Source organism: Sabethes cyaneus, chromosome 3, assembly GCF_943734655.1.
Source record: "Sabethes cyaneus chromosome 3, idSabCyanKW18_F2, whole genome shotgun sequence".
NCBI lineage: Eukaryota > Metazoa > Arthropoda > Insecta > Diptera > Culicidae > Sabethes > Sabethes cyaneus.
The window spans coordinates 66,744,737-66,764,267 of record NC_071355.1 but is presented as its reverse complement, the minus strand read 5'-3'; the positions used below and the strand labels follow the sequence as shown (position 1 = coordinate 66,764,267).

General features: G+C 39.2%; 1 protein-coding gene across 2 annotated transcripts in view; it reads left to right on the top strand.

Moving 5' to 3' along the window:
• The window catches only part of LOC128743883 (furin-like protease 2), an 803,052-nt gene that overhangs the window by 728,783 nt on the left and 54,738 nt on the right, over positions 1-19,531 (top strand). For both annotated transcript variants that reach the window (XM_053840572.1, XM_053840570.1), the window contains exon 6: positions 6,717-6,876. In XM_053840572.1, the coding sequence (XP_053696547.1) occupies positions 6,717-6,876 (160 nt within the window). The remainder of the gene's footprint in view (positions 1-6,716; positions 6,877-19,531) is intronic.

The window sequence follows — 19,531 nt, the reverse complement described above, 5'->3', positions numbered from 1 at the left end:
GAAGGCAGTAAGGAAATTGTTTTTAGCAAGAAAAGGGAAGTTGGTAAACTGCTTTCGTCACAAATCGATCCAAGCTTGACAATAGATGGAAAATCAACAACCATCACTATACGCGATGAATTGACCCCACTATCGTTGGAACTTCTGAGCGAAATGAGAGGCCACCAAGATAAGTTAGAAATAAAATATGTTTGGTGTAGCAGGGGGGGCAATGTACTAGTCAAGAAAAACGAAAACTCGAAGCCGGAAGTAATAAAAACTAGAAGTGATTTAGATGAGCTAGTTAATCGCTATACTAAAAAATCTCCTCCAAAGCAAACTCCCTCTCCTAAGAGAAAGCGCAATAATAACAACACAAACTATTAAGCTCTTTTCGTTTGTCCGTGATATAAAACCGTGTCAATTGTATAATAAATGACTAGTAGAATAAATTCATACCACGAGAATGTTGATGAGTTCAATCTAAATCATTCTGATGACGGAAAAAATTTCCTTCGTATAGCACAATGGAACGTAAGGGGAATGAATAATTTGCAGAAGTTTGACAATATTCCTTTATTCCTGGACAGCATAAAAGTTCCTATTGACATATTGGTAATTGGTGAGACGTGGTTGAAAGCTGAAAATTGTCCTTTGTATCAAATACCAAATTACAACTCAATCTTCTCTTGTCGTGACACGTCGTCTGGTGGTTTGGCGGTGTATGTGAAGAATGAATTAAGCTACAATGTGAAGAAAAATATTCTCATTGAGGGCATGCACATGATTCAAATTGAAATAAAAATAAATGGGTTGCTGTATGATGTTATAGGCGTATACAGACCGCCATCATTCGATTTTAATTATTTTCAAGATGAGATGGAAAGCTTATTGTCAACGCACACGTCATGTCCACGCTTTATCGTTGGAGATATGAATATTCCATTTAACTTAGCTGGTAACAGCACTGTTCGTCGTTATGAAAACTTACTGAACTCGTATGACTATTTTTGCTCAAATACGTTTGCTACTCGCCCTGTCAGTGGAAATATTTTGGACCACTTTATTGGACGAAAAGAAGATCTTACTTATATAAAAAATGATACAATTTATACGGATGTGAGTGATCACTTAATAGTTGTTTCTTCTTTTAAAATTGTTAATCCAAAGGAACATGTTATTTTAAGCAAAAAAATTGTTGACAAGCATAGGTTAAACCAATTATTTACACAGTTTTTGAATACCTTCACTTGTACTGAAGATCGATTGTGTCCATAACAACGGCTTATAATAATATTTCAAATCTTTGTACCACTTCTAAAAATGAACGAGTGAATTTAAAAACCAAAAAATGTCCTTGGCTTGATTATTATACGTGGCAATGGATTAAACTCAAAAACAAATACTTGAAAAAAGTAAAAAGGAATCCGAACAATAATCATTTGAGAGAAATGCTGAACCATGTAACAAAAAAACTTGATGCTGTTAAAAAGAGGTGTAAAAACGAATATTTCAAAAAATTGTTTGACGACACCTGTAGTGCTAAAGTATGGAAAAATTTAAACGAAATAATGGGGAGAACCAAACGGGATGTTAAGATTGAACTACAAAATAATGGTAGCAAAACATCAAATAGCTCTGAAATCAGTGAAATATTCAATCAGTTCTTCTCAAGCATTGGCGGGAATCTCGCTGGAAAAATTCCGAAAAATAATCTCAATCCATTGGCAACTGTAAGCCGTCTGGAGCAAACAATTTATCTTAAACCCACTGATTTAGCTGAGGTTTCTTCTGTAATAAACGATCTAGATACCAAAAAAAGCTGTGGACCTGATAATCTACCAGCAAGTATTATCAAGCAAAATTCGAATGCATTTTCAAACATTTTTACAGAGCTTTTCAACAGAATACTGAGCCAAGGAAGGTACCCAGATTGTTTAAAAGTTGCAAGAGTAGTGCCTGTTTTTAAATCTGGGGATGAGTCTGACCCTTGCAACTATCGTCCTATTTCTACACTGTCTGTAATAAATAAAATCTTTGAAAGACTATTGGTGAAGAGATTAATAAATTTTTTGAATAAGTTCAATGTTTTGTATAAATTCCAGTACGGGTTTAGGAAAGGATGTAGTACCTCTACGGCGATCGTTGAGCTTGTTGACTTCTTAATAAACAAAATAGACAACAAATGTATCGTCGGAGGTCTTTTTATTGATTTAAAGAAGGCTTTCGATACATTAAACCACGACATTCTCTTGCAAAAACTGGAAAGTTATGGAATACGGGGATTAGCGAACGATGTTATTCGGAGCTATTTGAGTGGAAGGCAGCAATTTGTGACATTCAAAGATGCCAAGAGTTCTTCAAGATCTATAAACATTGGAGTTCCACAAGGTAGTAATATTGGGCCACTTTTATTTCTTATATACATTAATGATATAGGAAACATACCGCTTAATGGAACTCCTAAATTGTTTGCTGATGATACTGCTTTATTCTATCCAAACCACGATGTTACATCTATTGTGTCATCAATAAACAGTGACTTGCAGGTACTTATGAGATACTTTAATGCAAATTTGCTCTCATTAAACTTATCAAAGACCAAATACATGGTTTTCCACTCACCAAGGAAAAAAATACCTACACATAGCAACCCGTCGTTTGAGCAAGAAGGAGTTGAATTGGTATCGAATTTTAAATACTTGGGCTTGGTATTGGACTCCACGCTTTCCTGGGGTGATCATATAGAACATGTCCAAAGGAAAGTCTCATCCTTGTGCGGCTTAATGTACCGTGTTAGTAAGTTTGTGCCTAGAGATGCCCTCTTGACTTTCTATCATGGCTGTATTCATTCCCATATGCAATACCTAATTCTCGCCTGGGGACACGCTTGCAAATCCAAGCTGAAAAAACTGCAAACATTGCAAAATAGATGCCTCAAAATCATCTACAACCTACCGCGATTATACTCTTCCCTTCAACTGTACACAAATATGGCGCATAGCATTCTTCCTCTACGCGGACTATGTAAACTACAAACCAGTTTGTTCATGTACGACACAATAAAAAACCCAAATATTCATCATAACATCGTTTTGTCTATAACAAATCATGATCATTACACCCGGTATGCGAGCAACCTTGTTCGGTCCAGAGCTTCTACAAATATGGGTCAAGTTCGGATCTCGTTTTATGGTCCATCGGTGTATAATGAACTACCTGAACGACTGAAAATTTTAAATAACCGTGTACTTTTTAAAACCCGTTTGAAGCAGCACTACAAATCATATATCAGCCAGTTTTTGCTATGATTTTGCATCAGCTAGAAACAGCTACACTTAACCAAATTCATTAGAATCACCAACCTGTAGTACTCTAGGGATACCCTTCAAAGGAACTTAGTTCCACTGGGCACATCCCACGACTACTTCATGATATTACTTTTTATATAGCTCATCACACACACCTTTTAATTGTTGCATTATATTTAGTTTCTGTTTTTTCGTTTAGTTTTCGTATTAAGATTTTTATTGCCAAATGAGGAGTCCATTACCAGGGGACTCTATGTGCGAGTTCTTTGGTGTGGGGGTGTGTTGGTGGGCCTCCTTAAATTAAAAAAAAAAAAAAAAAAAAAAAGTTTTCTGGGATTCATCCCTATTTATCACAACTGTCACAAATATCTCCGAAAAATGTCGGATTGATTGAGTTGGTCGGGGGCTTAGGGTTAGTAAGGGGATGTAAGCGGGAGACCAGATCCGATTGGATGCCGAAGGACCACTCTGTAATGATTACGGGTAATAGCACTTCTTAGGTAGCAGATGGGAAAATTAGGTCAATTCGTGTCGCGTGTTCGAGTTTCGGCTAGGCGGTGCTGCTAGATAGAGTAGGATTTTTGCACTGGCCCCGTGGCTGTCCTGCGCTCTGATGGCCGCCCGTGGGCTCTGTCGATGGGAAGGGGTCGAGTCTTAAAGAGACGTTTAAGCCCAGAGCTTTACAGCACTTTGGTCTCGAGGGTTGGAAGGCGGGCGAGTCTCTATATTTTGAAGCTTCTGTCGACTACCGCGAACGTCCAGCTTGTGCTGCGCTCAATTTACTTTGTATCGTGGGAATGCACTGTGAATACTAAGGGGATGAAAGATTAAATTTGCCCTGATAAGTTGATAACCACTAATGCTCCGAAATTTGTCTTACCTATTGGTTCATTTGTGGTTGTTTGTGTTGGAAAACTGAAAGCGGGCGCGCGGTTGAAGACCGGTGTCAGGCGGGGCTGACGAATTCTCCACTTCTTCACTATACCACATATTGCAACTCGAGTGGTACAAAAAGTCCAAAGCACATTTACAAATTCGATTTATTATTTTTCTTCTCATCATCATAATTATCATCATCATCGTCATCATCATCATTATATTTAAAATTTGACATTCCGGCCTTTGGCAGAGAGATCTTAGAGTCAGTTCGTGGAGTCCGCGCAGGGCCGAAACGCCTCCGCCTGCGGGTATAGGCGTGACGGCTATGCTTGGGGCTCTACCTGTGTTTTAGTGGGCGCCAGTGCCTGTCTCGTCAGGTAGAACTGATGTTTGAGGTCTCCCTGACACTTTGTTGACAACACAAAAGGGCCCAGCGCAGAGTTTTATACGCTATTAAGCGACCAGTTGGATAACCCGAAAAAAAGGAAAAAAAGGAAAAATTGTTCATGAATTTATAATTAAATTTGGGCTTAAATTGGGCTTGTATCTAAACTTAAAAAAATTAATTTATAACTGAACTTGAAACTGGACTTGAAACTGGAATTAATTTTTCGCACTTAACTTACTTATTGGTCGCCAATATAGTGACCGATTGAATTGCAAACTGCGGACGACTGACAAAAAATAAACATAAGAAATAAAGGTAGTTTCAGTTTCAGTGCCAATGAAACAGAAACATGCAAGAGATACAAACCATTAGATTCCTGGATTTGTTATTCAGTTGGCAATCAAAGTAAGACCGCCAACTCATAGTAAACTATCCTTGACATAATCTTCCTTCTAAACGAACCTAAATGACTGACAATTATACCATACCAGTTTGAGACGGAGGGGCTGTAAAACCAATAACATGCCGGAGAAATGCACGTGAGATTACATGCAAAATTATTACTGAATTGGGAAATCATACGAAATGGGCCAACCATGGCAACTTCACATTTAATAAAAATCATTGGCTTGGAGAAAAAATAAATATCAAATAAAATATATTTCGTTGAGTTCGAATAAAATTATTAAAAATTTGATTCATTATCTTCGTACATCATTCCTCATCCGGAATTTCCTCATCCGAATTGGCAGCTTCTACGTCGTTTTCATTCGTTTCTGATCCGCCAGTTTCCTCCTCGTCAATCGAACCAACAGGTTCTTCGGTGACCACTTCCGGTTCCGGTGCCTCGTCAATATCTGTATCCTGTGGAACCTCCGCCGGTACGGTGACGGGACCAACGATTCCAACAGACGGCTCCCCAAACGGCTCTCCTGCGCGGAAACTGGCTGCCGGGGTCGAACTATCCGGAAGATCCAATGATGTTTGATCGTGGGTCTCAACCGCGTATTCTACGCATTCATTCAGCAAAATTTGGTTCGACACTAACGGATTTAGCCTATAGAATCCTTTTTTGGTTTTTTTTAGCACACCGTTCTTGGTAAGATTTTCCACCACTGTCAGCACCATTTCTTTAATTGCTTCTGGACTATACACTCTGTCATTCTTGAGGTAGCAGTACGCGATCAGCTCGTCCAGGGCGCAACCTTTCGGCAGATTATTGATGTAATTAACCCGTTTTAGGACGTAACGGTACATTTTTTTCGGAACGATATTTGCACGGCTTTTTTCTGCTGACATTTTTTCACTTGCAGGTTGATGGACTGCTTCGATTGGAATGGGATAGTGATTGGATTGAAATGTTGGGCCAAACGAATTTTTCGATTTATCTGATTTTATTGAAAAGTTGCAGCAAAAATCATGGTGTCACTGTTCGAAACTTTAAAAGCATTTTTCTCAAAACCTTATTTATTCAAAATCCAGTGGACCGATTTAGCTAGGAAAAATTTTCAGCATGTAAAAATGAATTATCTAAATTATTACGTAGCAGTTTTTCATTATCTCAATTTACCACTTTTTATGAGCTCTTAGCAGTTAGCGATTTTGGATAAAAAACACACCTTAGAGTCTATCACAAGTTAGTCATTTAGCATAAAACAGTTAAACCAGGCACAGGCACATGCGACGTCTAACGTCACCACGTCATTCGAAACATTACTAAGTACTGTCAGCGCATAATTACCCTCCAGTCACCCACCCACAATCACCCACGAAAAACCAAAACAATTTTACCATACATGGCTACGATAAAATCTCTATTATCTATTGAAACAGATAGTGTCCGTCTCATTTACAATAGATATATTATGCTTGAATGTCTCCTCCGAATCACTTCCGTTGTCAGGCATTATGCCCCCCTTCATCTGCTATTGATATCATTTAGTCTGCCACGAAACAACTTTTCATCGTCTGGAGAACAATTGCGGGTAGCTTTTGATTGTTTGGGTGTGTTTGCTTTTTTCCGAACGCGTAAACAAACCATTGTTCCATGATGGTGGATGGTTCCAATGGTGGCTGTCTATGGATGTATTTCCGCACGCGGGTAGCATAACGCAGATTGGTTTTAATTCATCGTCTGTTTTTATTTCTCTTTCTGCCAGGATCCGGACGCCTCATATGACATCAATGGGAACGACTCGGACCCGATGCCGCGGGACAATGGCGACAATAAGCACGGAACCCGATGCGCGGGAGAGGTCGCAGCTGTGGCATTCAATAATTACTGCGGCGTTGGCGTGGCGTATAATGCCAGCATTGGAGGTAAGAATGGACTTCCCAGTGGCCGACCCGCCGAGTACCGGCGACGACGACAACGACGATGACGAAGCACGGTGGCAACGGCGGGGTTGCCCGCCCGTTGGCCACCGGAGGATACAAGCGGCATGTTTAACGGAAGACAAAAAATGGCGTTGCGGGAGTTGGTGTTTTTACACCGTCGGTTCATGTCAACCGAAAGCCACCCGTCATTTCCATTTTGCTATGTTGGGTTGATTGAAAACGCTGGGAAGTTGTTTTTTTACTGCAGATTTTTCAATGGAAATTTAATCAACATCCAATTTGGTGGAACAGTTTGCGTGCTCAAACCGTCCTAAACTAGGCAATTTTGCCACACACACACACAAAAAAACTACTTTTTACACAATTTCTCTGTGAATGGCAACATTATTTTCGGGTGAAATGGCAGCAACAAAAATTGAAATATTCCTAATTACTGAATCGTCAGGACTTATGACATTTTTCGACAAGCTAACAAAATTGGACGGAAAGTCTGTCACGTTATCTGGGTGGGCACCGCACGTTCTTTTGTGAGCCAGACGTGGGCAACCAAAACGGGGAATGATTAATTGATAATACGTATTGATATTAAACAGTAAATGACGAATAGGTGCAGTGATCCGGAATGGCGCGGGATGTCATGCTTATCGGCGGTAAAATGTTTTTCTGCCAAATATGAAATAAATGACCCCAAAAGAAGGACGGTTGATTCGAGTTAAACTTATTTATCGTAGGATGATGAATAACTTCATCCATACTTTGTGGCACCTACCTTTCCTGGTAGGCAAACTAAAATACTGAAAACGCAGTCTATCTGGCGAAACTGGGAAGACCATATTCGATGTATTTACTTTAAAATGTTTCTTTTACTTCTTGCTTTTGTATGAAACTGTCAAATAAAATTTTAGAAAAGTTGATAAGATTCCAGTCTGACTCATGGCATCATTTTTTATTATATCTCTTTTTTTTCTGGTAAGCTTCTGTATTGTTTGTCAATCTGTTAAGAATGACTCTTTTCTGGAACTTCCTAAGTGCGCCCTGCAAATATACAAGCATATACCTATTAGGAACTCTCGGTGGTTTTCCTGGCTTTTGAAACAGCAATACCTGTTTCTGTACCTTCCTCCTGTCTGGAAAGTGGCTTTCGTGCAAACATTTCTGTTTCAGCGGTCTATAAACGTTTCTAGAGCCGTCAGGAGACCTTTTCAAAGAAACGTTAGGGACTACGTCCATTCCGGGTGCTTTCCTCACTTTCAATCCTTTTGCTACTCATAACCTTCAACTCATTTGGCATTTGGGCATGTCTAAACAGGCAATGATGGACCTTTAATCTTTTCCAATTGGTCATACTCGATTGTGGTCGCAAATTGTTGCTGAGGACAAGTTTGCGCTTGCTCCTAGCTATTGAGCGCTCATGCGTACTTTTCCGTACTGAAATTCCTCAAGTAACTTTCCTCCTAGAGAGAAATGGTTGTTAGACTAATGCAAACGAAAATTTCCGGGTGCTGGTGTTTACTGTCGTGAGCTGGAATTGGATGATTCTTATTCGTTGGGTAGTTACTGCACCGTTTTTAAAGCTAAAATGTTTACGATTATGTGCGGCGGACAGTTTGTACTCCAGAAAGAACTGATAGGCAAGATTATCTACTTCTGTTCTGATAGTAAGGCCGGTATAAAAACACTTTGTGCTTCTAATTCAAAATTCGAAACAGTCCGCCTATCACATTCACCTGGAAGAACTAAGTATTTTGAATGCCGCCCATCTGGTTTGTGTTCATGACCATTCTAGTACAATTGGAAATGAATAGGCTGATCAATTTGCAGAATTGCAGGAATTGGAGTAGGAAAGTCAGCTTTTGGTTCAGAACATGCATTACCAGTTGCGGCATGTTGGATAAAACAAAAGATTCGATATTGGTTTTCATATGAACACGGGCAAGATGGGCAAGGCACAAATCTTCAACATGATTGTGAGGAACGAGTCGCCCTAAAAGTTTCACCTGAGCATTTCGGCACAGTTTTTCGAATAGTTTGATTTCCTCCGTTTAATCTCGTGTTTATACGTAGCGCTGTCCACTCTGTTAACTTCTCTACGTAGGTACCTCTTGGTCTGCCCGAAACCTTGCCCGCTGCGCACCTCTTCTGGTTCTGAAACAAGTGGCTCGAAGGAGTCTGTGTGCCCCATTCCAACAGTACGCGAGTCTCCGTTTGTTTCCAGGATCGAGTTTTCTAGGCTTGCGTGCCTTACGCAAGACACCCTATCTTCACAAAGTGCATCAACGAAGAAATCGCTGTCGAAATGTTTCGTCTTCCACTTGCGCTCGTGGATTCTAAGCCCTGGTGTTGTCCCAGTGCCTCACTGACCGATGTTGTATCGGATCGCCTGATGGTTGTCATGGGTGTATTCTTCGCAAACTCTGTAGCTTGTGTTTACCATCAGCGACGGACTGCAAAAGGAAGTGTAGATAATAGATTCTCCATCATCAGCTTGACAAGAGCTTACAGTAGAATATATCCTCTTACGTAGGAAAATCTACTTCTCAAAATGAGTTGCTCGTTTAGTTCATCCAACATTTGGTGAAACTGCCCGTTTGTCTATCTTTTAGGTGTGTAGCAACTACTTATCCCAAGTAACAAATTCAATTTTAAGATGCACTTGAAGAGGTTTCCAGCATTTGCTCCTTAAAACCGAATATAAAACTTGCAATTCTACAAATCTGCGATAAAACAGTCATAAAACCCTTATAAATCTGGGGAGGCCCACACTAAAGAAGGTTCTCAAGAATATTTCTAAAGGTCCTTTTAAAACTTGTAATTCTTATCGATATGTATTTATAGTGACTTCCAAGAGTCGGTTGAAACTAAAAGAAAACCACCACAAGAGTTGATGTTTTTATGGTTGTCGTCTCAAAGAACACTTGCAAGACATCATACACTTTTCACAGTCTTAATTTTTTTAAATTGATAAGAGCTATAAGAGAAAAAGCATTCACAGATATTACTTTCCAAAATGGATATAAATGAAAATTGAAAATAAAAGCAGCTGCTTTGTTGTCAATCAATGAGAAATTTTTCATGTCACGCTCAGTTTGTCGATGTTTTGTGACATGAAAGTTAGACAATTTTAACGCGCCGGTTATTTTCGCTAGATTATTAAAATATTTAATTAATAAAAAAAAATCAATAATTTCATGAAGAAGATGATGGCTACCAAATTTTTAGAAAATTGCGGCAAAAAGTCTTTTAAGTGTCCGAACATTTATTTAAAAATATAAGATCACTTATGGTATTGCATAACAACATATTTATAAACGCCCATATGCAATTGGCTAGAATTTCAAAAGTAATCAAAACAGTCCTGTTCGCCATTTTTTCAATGGTTTTATCTAAATCAACCTGAAAGCGCTTATTAGACTAACATTTCTTGCACAAGACAAAGAAAAATTTTCCAAGAGGTCGATAAGTTCATCTATACTTGTTGTATTCTTGATGAAGACAAGTTGTGCTTGAACAAGAATTGTTTGAATTACTCAAAGGGACCAAGTTTTTTGCAAGATAATCATTCTCGTATAAACAATGAAAACGTCAACAAAGTGTCAATGTAGGATGTTTTTTGTGCTGGAGGTTCACCTACTTATATTGAGTTCAATTATTTTTTAAGTACAGCAATCATTATGATTACCCATATAAATTGATTTTAAAAAGAGGGCTGCACGGCAGTTCCATGTGTAAAGTTTAATCTGCAAAATTTTTTATATACCTTGTCGTTACAACCGTCTTTAAAAAAAATATGCTTCAACTGCTTCAACCCCTTCGAACATTTTCCAACACCGGCTAATGACCTCTACCTATATTCAGTTAAAAAAATACGAACAACTCTACAAACCGGCACCGGCACCGCCTCCGCCAAAATACAATCGAACGAAATTTTCTAATAACATTCAAATCTACCATTGATGCTTCATCACCGGCATAGTGCTTCCTCAGCTCATATACTGGAAATCTTAATTGTTTTTTGATTTCGCTGATTTTTCATATGAAATCTTGCTAAAGTTTCGATTCGATTCGATATTTGTTCAATTTTCTCCTGGTTCAGATGCCCATTTTGACAGATCAGTTGTTTACGCTCGAATGTTCTTTCTTCAGAGTATGATTTCTCTTACAAGAATATACGGTTTTAAGACGGTTTTATGGTAGCATTTTTAAGACAAACCAATCTTGCAGAAGAATGTCATAAATTTTTGTCTGTTGCTATTGCTAGGTTTTAAGGAGCGTCGTTTTTGAGCAGAAATCAAGTATCCTTTAAAACCATTTATAAGGTGAATTACATTTATTGATATTTCAGTTTTATGCGTGTTTCTTCAAGTCTCCTTCAATCATACTTCAGAAATGTTAATCAAATAACATAACATTCACTTGAGGAAAAACATTATAAAACCTGATAGATTTTGCAATGCTTTGATAAAACTACTATAAGAAATGCATAAGACCAATTTGCTATTGGATTGTTACTTGGGTATGGATATTCCATTAATCCTGGCGATTACAAGACCGCCGTTTGAGCTTACAACGGCTTCTTGCATGGAGTATCTTCCCATCTCCATTATTTCCTGCCAGCCAACGCCTTATTATAGACCAGACATCTTAGTGAGTCTTTCACAAGGAGGCCATTCTCATCAAATTACCCACACATCTTGGAACGGTCTGACCTTTTGCAGTGTCTCTAATGTAACTGGGTAGTCCTCAGTGAGCACACTGTCCAAGTCCACCCCACTTTGATTTAAGCAGCTACTAAAAGTTTGTTCATTGTTATCTGGATAATATATCCATACCCTTCTCTCATCCCATCCATACTGAGAATGGCCCCTCTCTCAATTGCGCTTGAACTAAGTCTCTGTATCTCTCATCTCATGGGGTCGTCTCGTAGGACAAGCAAGACTTTCAGCCTCATTTCATCAACCAGCCCAAGTAACAATTTGGGTTTTATTACGGTCTTGTGATGGCATTTAAGACCAAAATTGGTCATGAAAACTGCCATAAGAGTACAATAAAACTCGCATTGTTTTTTGGGAGTTGCTTATAACTGGAGATCTCCAACCCAAAAAGCATGTCCCGGGTTTTGGCGCGCGTGGTTTTGGGTGCACAGATGCTTTAATATTGGACCGTTTCATACTTCTCCCAGAAGCTCAACAAGCTGCATCCTTTTTTTCCTTCTTGTTCTATCATCAACCGTGTTCCAATCACTACCTTGAGTTACAACTCTTTCCGTCCCCTGGCGGAATATTTTGCGGCCGCTTTAGCTCAGACTCGCAACCAAAAATCCACATCTTTTTTCGCGTCACACTTCTTGACGAAGGCGTATACTGTATATCTCCCTCTCGAAGGAAAGAACAGCGACCAGGACGCTCCCTTCTCGCTGATCGTCAGCAATGTCCTTCCACGGAGACTTGGTGAGCAAGATTTATATGACGCCGGCGCTTATCTCCTTGGTGAGGGACAGAAAGCAATCGGTTCCCTACCAATCGTTCCCATCCAGCGTCGGGAAGGTCTCGTCATCTATCCACGTCGCGCTTTGCAAGAAAGATGTTTCTTACCGGCACCTTCAATCGCTCCTTCTGATTGTTGCTTAGACACGGCCAGCCTCGACGGACGTTTACGCATAAGGTTTCAAAACAGTACAGTTGTACAGAACTGGATTCTTCAGACACCGATAAGAAATCACACAGCACTTCGCTATACCAATCACAAGATGATTTAATCGGCACAATCTGGTAAACCTGTCGACGGATCCTGTATCCTGTAGACGGTGACAATCATCTAACTTGCGGATGGCGAAGTAAAGCTTTAAATCATCCGTGGTGTGCTAGAATCAAGGAGGCATCATTGAAGAAGAGAGTGAATAGAAGGGGTCCTAGATTACTTCCTTGTGGAACACCGCGTTGCGGAGTAAATGCAGTCAATTCAGCTGATCCTATCATTGATAAGGCCACCTTGCCCTCGGTATTCCTCTTCAGCTTCTGCTGCATTTTACGGTCACGCAGCACCGTTGCCAAGCTTCCGTTCGACGTTACGGCCTTTCTCTAGAAGAAATAAAATGTAGTAAATAGTGAATCGGCTCTATATGGCATACACAAAGTGCCTCACGTTGTTCAATTTTTTCGCTCCGAGGTGAAGCTGGCAGTACGAACAAATCGCATCGAGCGTAGTTGATTGACTGTTTTCGCTATGACTGCTACAAATCAGCTGATAACGCTGTCAATTTTTCTTCTGTTCAAAACTGGGTTGCTAGGATTGGCGATGCATAAATAGACACACTACTAGGTGGCAGAGTAATCGCATGAAAAATCACTAAAATAAGTCCATTTGCACCATCGTTTCGCGGTTATCGTGTGGTCTCCTGCAATGATATTCGCCCTTTGGGCACTTTCTGTCTTGCCAACTGTTCATCTTTTTGTCTTGCCGATTTTCTGTTTTGCCATCTTTCTGTCTCGCCAACCTTCTGTTTTGCTAACTTTCTGTCTTGCCAATTTTTTGTCTTGCCAAATTTCTGTCTTGCTAACTTTCTGTCTTGCTAACTTTCTGTCTTGCCATCTTTATGTGTTGCCATCGTTCTGGCTGGCAAATTTTCGGTCTTATCAACTTTCTGTCTTGCCAATTTTCTGTCTTGCCAACCTACTGTTTTGTCAATCTACTATCTTCCTGGACGAACCAAAAAGATTCGCACATAATCTCTGAATTTCTTGGTACTGGAATCGTGTAGAGGAAATCTGCATAAGATTCGTACGGAATCCTTTGCTTATTGAACTAGAATTCTTGTATGAGAATTCAAAAGGAGTATCCTCAGGATACCTATAACTCGGTGAAGGAATCCCTTTTATTATGCAATAGGAATCCTTGGAATTCTGGAAACAGGAATCCAGTATGTGTTAGTAAGGGTTGCCAACTTTCTGTCTTACCATCTATCTGTCTCTCCAACTTTCTTTCATGTTAATTTTCTGTATTGCCAATTTTCTGTTTTGCCAGCTTTCTGTCTTGCCATTTATTTGCCTGCCTTGCAAACTTTCTTTTGGGAGGTTTTTGGTCACCATATGTTAATTGTTTATCAAATTTGTTGATTGTTTTCGGAGATATGACGGCAACTTTGCATTCCTTTTTTAAAACATGCCAGTGTAACTCGGGCAGGCAAGTGGGTGAGAAGCAAACTGATGTGGCAAAGAATAATATTCCTGCCGATTTTTTAGCAAGAAAATTATGAGTTGTTTAGCGCTTGCATTTGTCTATGAAATTATCAAGGTAAATGTAAAATTAAGAGTAAATTCAATGTGTAACTATGTTAATATATTTTACAGGCATCTGATGATAGTTGAGATATAGTAGACTGAAACGTCAGGTTTTAAATAAGTAATGCAAAGTTGTCCTCATTTCACCAAAAATAATCAACAAATTTGACAAATAATGCAAACTTTCTATCTTACCAACTTTTTTTCTTACCATTTTTCTGCCTTGCAAATTTTCTGTCTTACCAGCTTTCTGATTTTATGTCTTGCCGTCACTCTGTCTTACCAGTTTTCTATCTAATTAACTGAGTTTCGCCATAATCTCCTTAAAAGTTGTGACTTCAATTCAGTGTTCTGAAGCGCACACTCGTGTGGTCTAATTTTCTCACACACGCATACTCATTCAAACGAACACGCCACTCTTGTTTTTTCATGACTGCAACGAGTTTTTGCGACTGTGTGTTTACCTAACAGCTTCAGTCATCGCTCGTCGTTCGTCGTTGCAGCCCGATCTGCTGATACCGATTACTCACGACGGCCCGCCCGTGAGTCGTGAATCGAGCGCGAAGATGAAGAAGAAGAAGTAATACAAAATTTGTATCCCAGTGCGTCACGCTGATTCCCCACGAATTTTTTGACTCGAGAATAAGCTATGCAGGAAGACGATGTGAGACTGTGCGTGCGCGAGTGTGTGGGTAGCAGAATGTCTGCACACAGCACCGGCGGCTATTTCTTGTATGCCTGCGTATGCAGCGTAAGCGTTGAATGCTATTTATCTCAGACTTTTTCGCGTGTGAGTAGGCACGGTAGACTTCTCACTCGATTCGAATCATTAGTTCAATTTTCTCAAGATTAAGTGTTAACCGAGTTCAATTCGGTCACTGTCACTATGATTCTGCCGGAACTGATTAAATGACCTTGCATGTTCCAAAAAGGTCTCGCTGTGTTACGTTGTGTTACGCTGCCTTTCATTACCGACTTGTTTAATTGTATATTAACTACGTCATACCTCACTTTTGACTGCAAAATTGCTCGCGTTGTTTCTATTGCGAAAAATGAGAACCCTTTAATTGAGGCTGCTTATCGTCCAATAAGCATTCTTCTTGCCCTCTCGAAAATCTTTGAAGGTCTAATAGCAAAATAACTGAATAACCTGTTTAGTGCAAAATAGTCTGCTGTGCCTTCTCCAGTCAGGATACCGTAAACACTGCAGCATAACCACAGCGCTCATCAGAATCGAAAGTGATATTCGATGCACTTTGGATAGTTATGGTGCTCCATGATTTTAGCAAAGCTTTTGACTCAATCAACCATGCCTTACTTTGTATGAAACTAAAGCGTTCATTTTCACTTCAAAACTGTGCTATTAAGCTCCTTCATTCATATCTGTCTGGTCGATCACAATATATATTTAGTTTAATGGCATAAACTCAGACTTGTCTAGCGTAACAAGCGGAGTTTCGCAAGGGTCAATTTTAGGACCGCTTTTGTTCTCGATGTTTATTAGCGATCTTCCTAAGCAACTACTACACCGTAAATGTCACCTATATGCTGACGATACGATCGCTCTACGGGTCTACGCAATTATTAGTTGCACTACGCCATTACACTACTCAAACTAAGGCTTGTTCGCGACAAAATCTGGACACCTCAATTTTGCAATAAAACAAATTTGCTAGAAGTTTAATCCATGAAACAATATTATATCATTTATGTGTGTATCGTTAATAATTATCAAACAAATTAGCATTACTTATTTGGTCTGCATGAAAAATTGACGAACTTTGGAGTTTACTCTTGCCATGAGGGTCAGCGCAGATTTGTTGGCAACCAATTTAGCTGCGTTTGTCCGAAATTTTCGAAATTTATCTATAGTTGTTACTTGTTGTTTGTGCTGGGACAGCTCTCTCTTCACCAACGCCCAATACCGCTCGATGGGGCGTAACTCTGGACTGTTAGGTGGATTCGCCTCCTTCGGTACAATATGGATTCCATTAGCATCATACCATTCCAAAACATCTTTGGCGTAGTAACAGGATGCCAAATCAGGCCAAAACAGCAAGGGTACATCATGGCTGTGTATGAACGGTAACAATCGTTTCTGCAGGCTTTCTTCACGGTATGTTTCCTTGTTAACCGTTCCCGTAGTGATGTAACTTTTGCTTGCTCGACCACAGCTGCATATGGCCTGCAATACTAAATATTTTTTGGGGAACTTGGCTTTCTTCTATGTCCTAAAATGCTCTGCAACGCCATTCCGTTTCATGGCAGTGTAAAAAGACATACCAGCAAGCTATTTAAAGTCTTCTAGGACATACGTTCCATCGTCCATTATAATGCATGGAAACTTCATTAAATATTCGCGATAAAGCTTACGAGCGCGTGTTTTGGCCGTCGTATTTTGCTTATCATTACGGTTTGAGGCAGTCCTCACCTTGAAATACTTCATGCCTTGTCGTTGCTTAAAAGTGTGCACGAATGTTGGCGAAATTTTTATTTCACGAGCAATGGTACGTATAGAAAGATCTGGTCTCCTCCGTAATATTTCCGGACTGATTCGCGATAAGGGCGCAACTAACAAAGTGTAAACAATGAGGAATATCGCTGTGATAATTTGCCAGTACATTTTAAAGTCTTCATTTAAATAAAAGTTACAAAAATCAAGTTTAAAGACATAAATTGGTGTAGAATAAATCAATCTCATAATTTCACAACAATGCTGCATAAAATTTGTGCATTCAAGCTCAAAATCTAAGTTTTATAGTTGAACCCCTTGGAATGAACCTCAAAGCATTTTGACAATGTGATTCGCCCAGCCCTGTTTCGCCTTGTTTTGATTTTTTTTATTTAGTTTCGCCTGTTTACAATGCGCCTATGTTTTGAAAACAACGCAGTTTCGCTCTTTACTATCGCCTGTTTACAAAACGATTTGCAAATAAGCCTGTCACTTCATAACAATGCAAGGGGCTAAACTGCGAATTGTCTTTTGTTTTGATTAAACACTTCTATCGCCCATTACTAAAAACTTGTTTTAAATAATTTTAATGTTTAAAACAGAAGAAAGGATTCTTGCCTAGGATATTATCAGCCTTTTTAAGGCTGATGGTGTAATAAAACGATTTGTTTACAATTTGCCAGTTGAGTCCCAATCGCGAATCACTCCGGATTTATTTTACCTTCGCATCCTTGTGGTGGTTCCTCAGATTCGTTTTTGTTCCACTTCCCTTCTTCCTAGCTGTTGTCAAGCGAGTATCGAATGATTTTAAAACACTGTGAACACTTGGAGGAAATCCGAGCTTTTTGGCAAGTTTTCTTAACGAGAGATCCGGATTTTCATTGCGACCGTACCCAATTGCTTTTCGCACCTGCTCGCCATTTTACGCTGAGCACTTGTAATATAAACAAGTGTTATATTTTCAGAAAGTACAGACATACGTCTACCACTCTGCAAAATATTTCACTCATTGTTAATGTATTTCGGAAGCTGTGTGTGTTTAGGGGTGTCCAAAATTTGTCGCGAACAAGCCTTATACTATTACAACTAGCTAAAATTCTTATTGTTCCTTTATTCGAATATGGTAGTGTATTGTACACTAATGTAACTAACGAAGTTTAAATTTGAAATTTAATTTTGATTCCGTCGCTCGTTACGTCCATAATATTTCAAGTCTTCAAATCAAGAGCAACATATAAAAAGGGCCTATGTGCAAATGAGAGATTCTCTTCGTGTCTCCTCTCTTCCGCTTATAACGGCGATGCAAATGCACTTGAACGGATTAATTCTGCATGAAACGGTTGCTGGCGTTATTTGCTAGCTATTGGTAACGAAAAATTGGGTTAGCTTATTTTCCCAACTTTTAGTCATTCTAGTCATTCTCTCAACCAAATAACGGGTGGCAACTAAAATTTTGGAATTTTTCCGCGGCCCTATTGCTCAACAACAAACGAGCTCAGAGAGAAATGAGAGAATGTATGTGTTAGCTCTCTCTCTCCTATTTTTGTTAATATTTTTGTTTCTTTTATGCGTGCCTAGTATTGCTAAAAATGGCGTCGAAACAAGAAGCATTACGGGAGCGCTTTGTACACTTCTACAAACTGAAACAGAAACCTCGGCAAAAAGTATACGGTACAACATTTAAAAAGCAAATATGTTGCGGCTTCGACTGTTTACCATATCCTAAGATGCCCAACAACTATTCGCAAGCAAGGTAGTGGAAGCCTAGCCAAAACTATGGAAGCAGAAGGATATCGTTCTCTTTTTCGTTTCTTCAACAACAAGCCCTCTGGTTTGGCTATTAATTAAGATGCAACAGACGAACTTTTGAAGAAAATTTTGATCCCGTTTCTACAAAAACATCATGCAGATGGACAATACGTGTTTTGGCCGGATATAGCATCATCGCATTACGCCAAAACAACACAATCGTTCCTGAATACCCATTCGATTTTTACCCAAAAACCACGACCCGAAGAAACTGTCTTAGTGAGCCCAATCGAAGATTTCTTCAGGATTTTGAGTTCCCTGGTGTATAAAAATAACTGGAGAGCCACGAATTGCAAACAGTTGATTGGTACAATCAAGAGATGCATTCGCAAAGTTGACATGACGGCCGTACAACGCTCCTGTTTCGACGTCAAACGAAAGCTTCGCCGAACGGCCGATTACGGACCGCTTTCAAATGTACACTAATTTTTTTTTCAACAATGGATAATGTATCTTTAATTTCGGTAAATCAGATCTTCTTCATGTATCTTTGTCTTTTTTTGACAGCTTGAGAAAAAAAATTCAAAATTTTTGTTGCCACCCGTTAGAAGAAATAAACTTTTGCTAACCAGTTGTGTAACTGATGTTGGCAGGAAAACCTTTCGTCACCGTAGTATTTGTCTCTGGAACTGTCTGCCAAGCGTGTGCAAGAGAGCCAGAAGCTATGCCGTTTTAAAAAAATTTGAAAAACATTCTTCTTAACAGAAAATTGATTAGCAGAAATCACATTGTACGCAAGCTTTGAAAACCATTATATAGTTACTTGTGTTACCCGGATTCGTAGTTAAATAAATAAATATATAAGCGAGGTCCGGGAAAATGGGATAATTTCGTTGGGAGTTCTGGGAAAATTAGTAAAGTGAGTTTAAATTTTTGTAAAACTCTGCGACCCGTCTGCCCAAACTGTACGATAATTTCGAAAAATGTCCAATACTAACTAGAACATACCTACTACTACTTCTATCGTAACATATTTTCCTTCCTGTCTGGTACTACTTTGTAGAACCGTTTTAAATAAATTTTTTGTGATATAACTCTATGCAAATTTCGACTTATCTGCAAAGTATTTTATTGAAATTTTCTGACATTTTCAAATCAA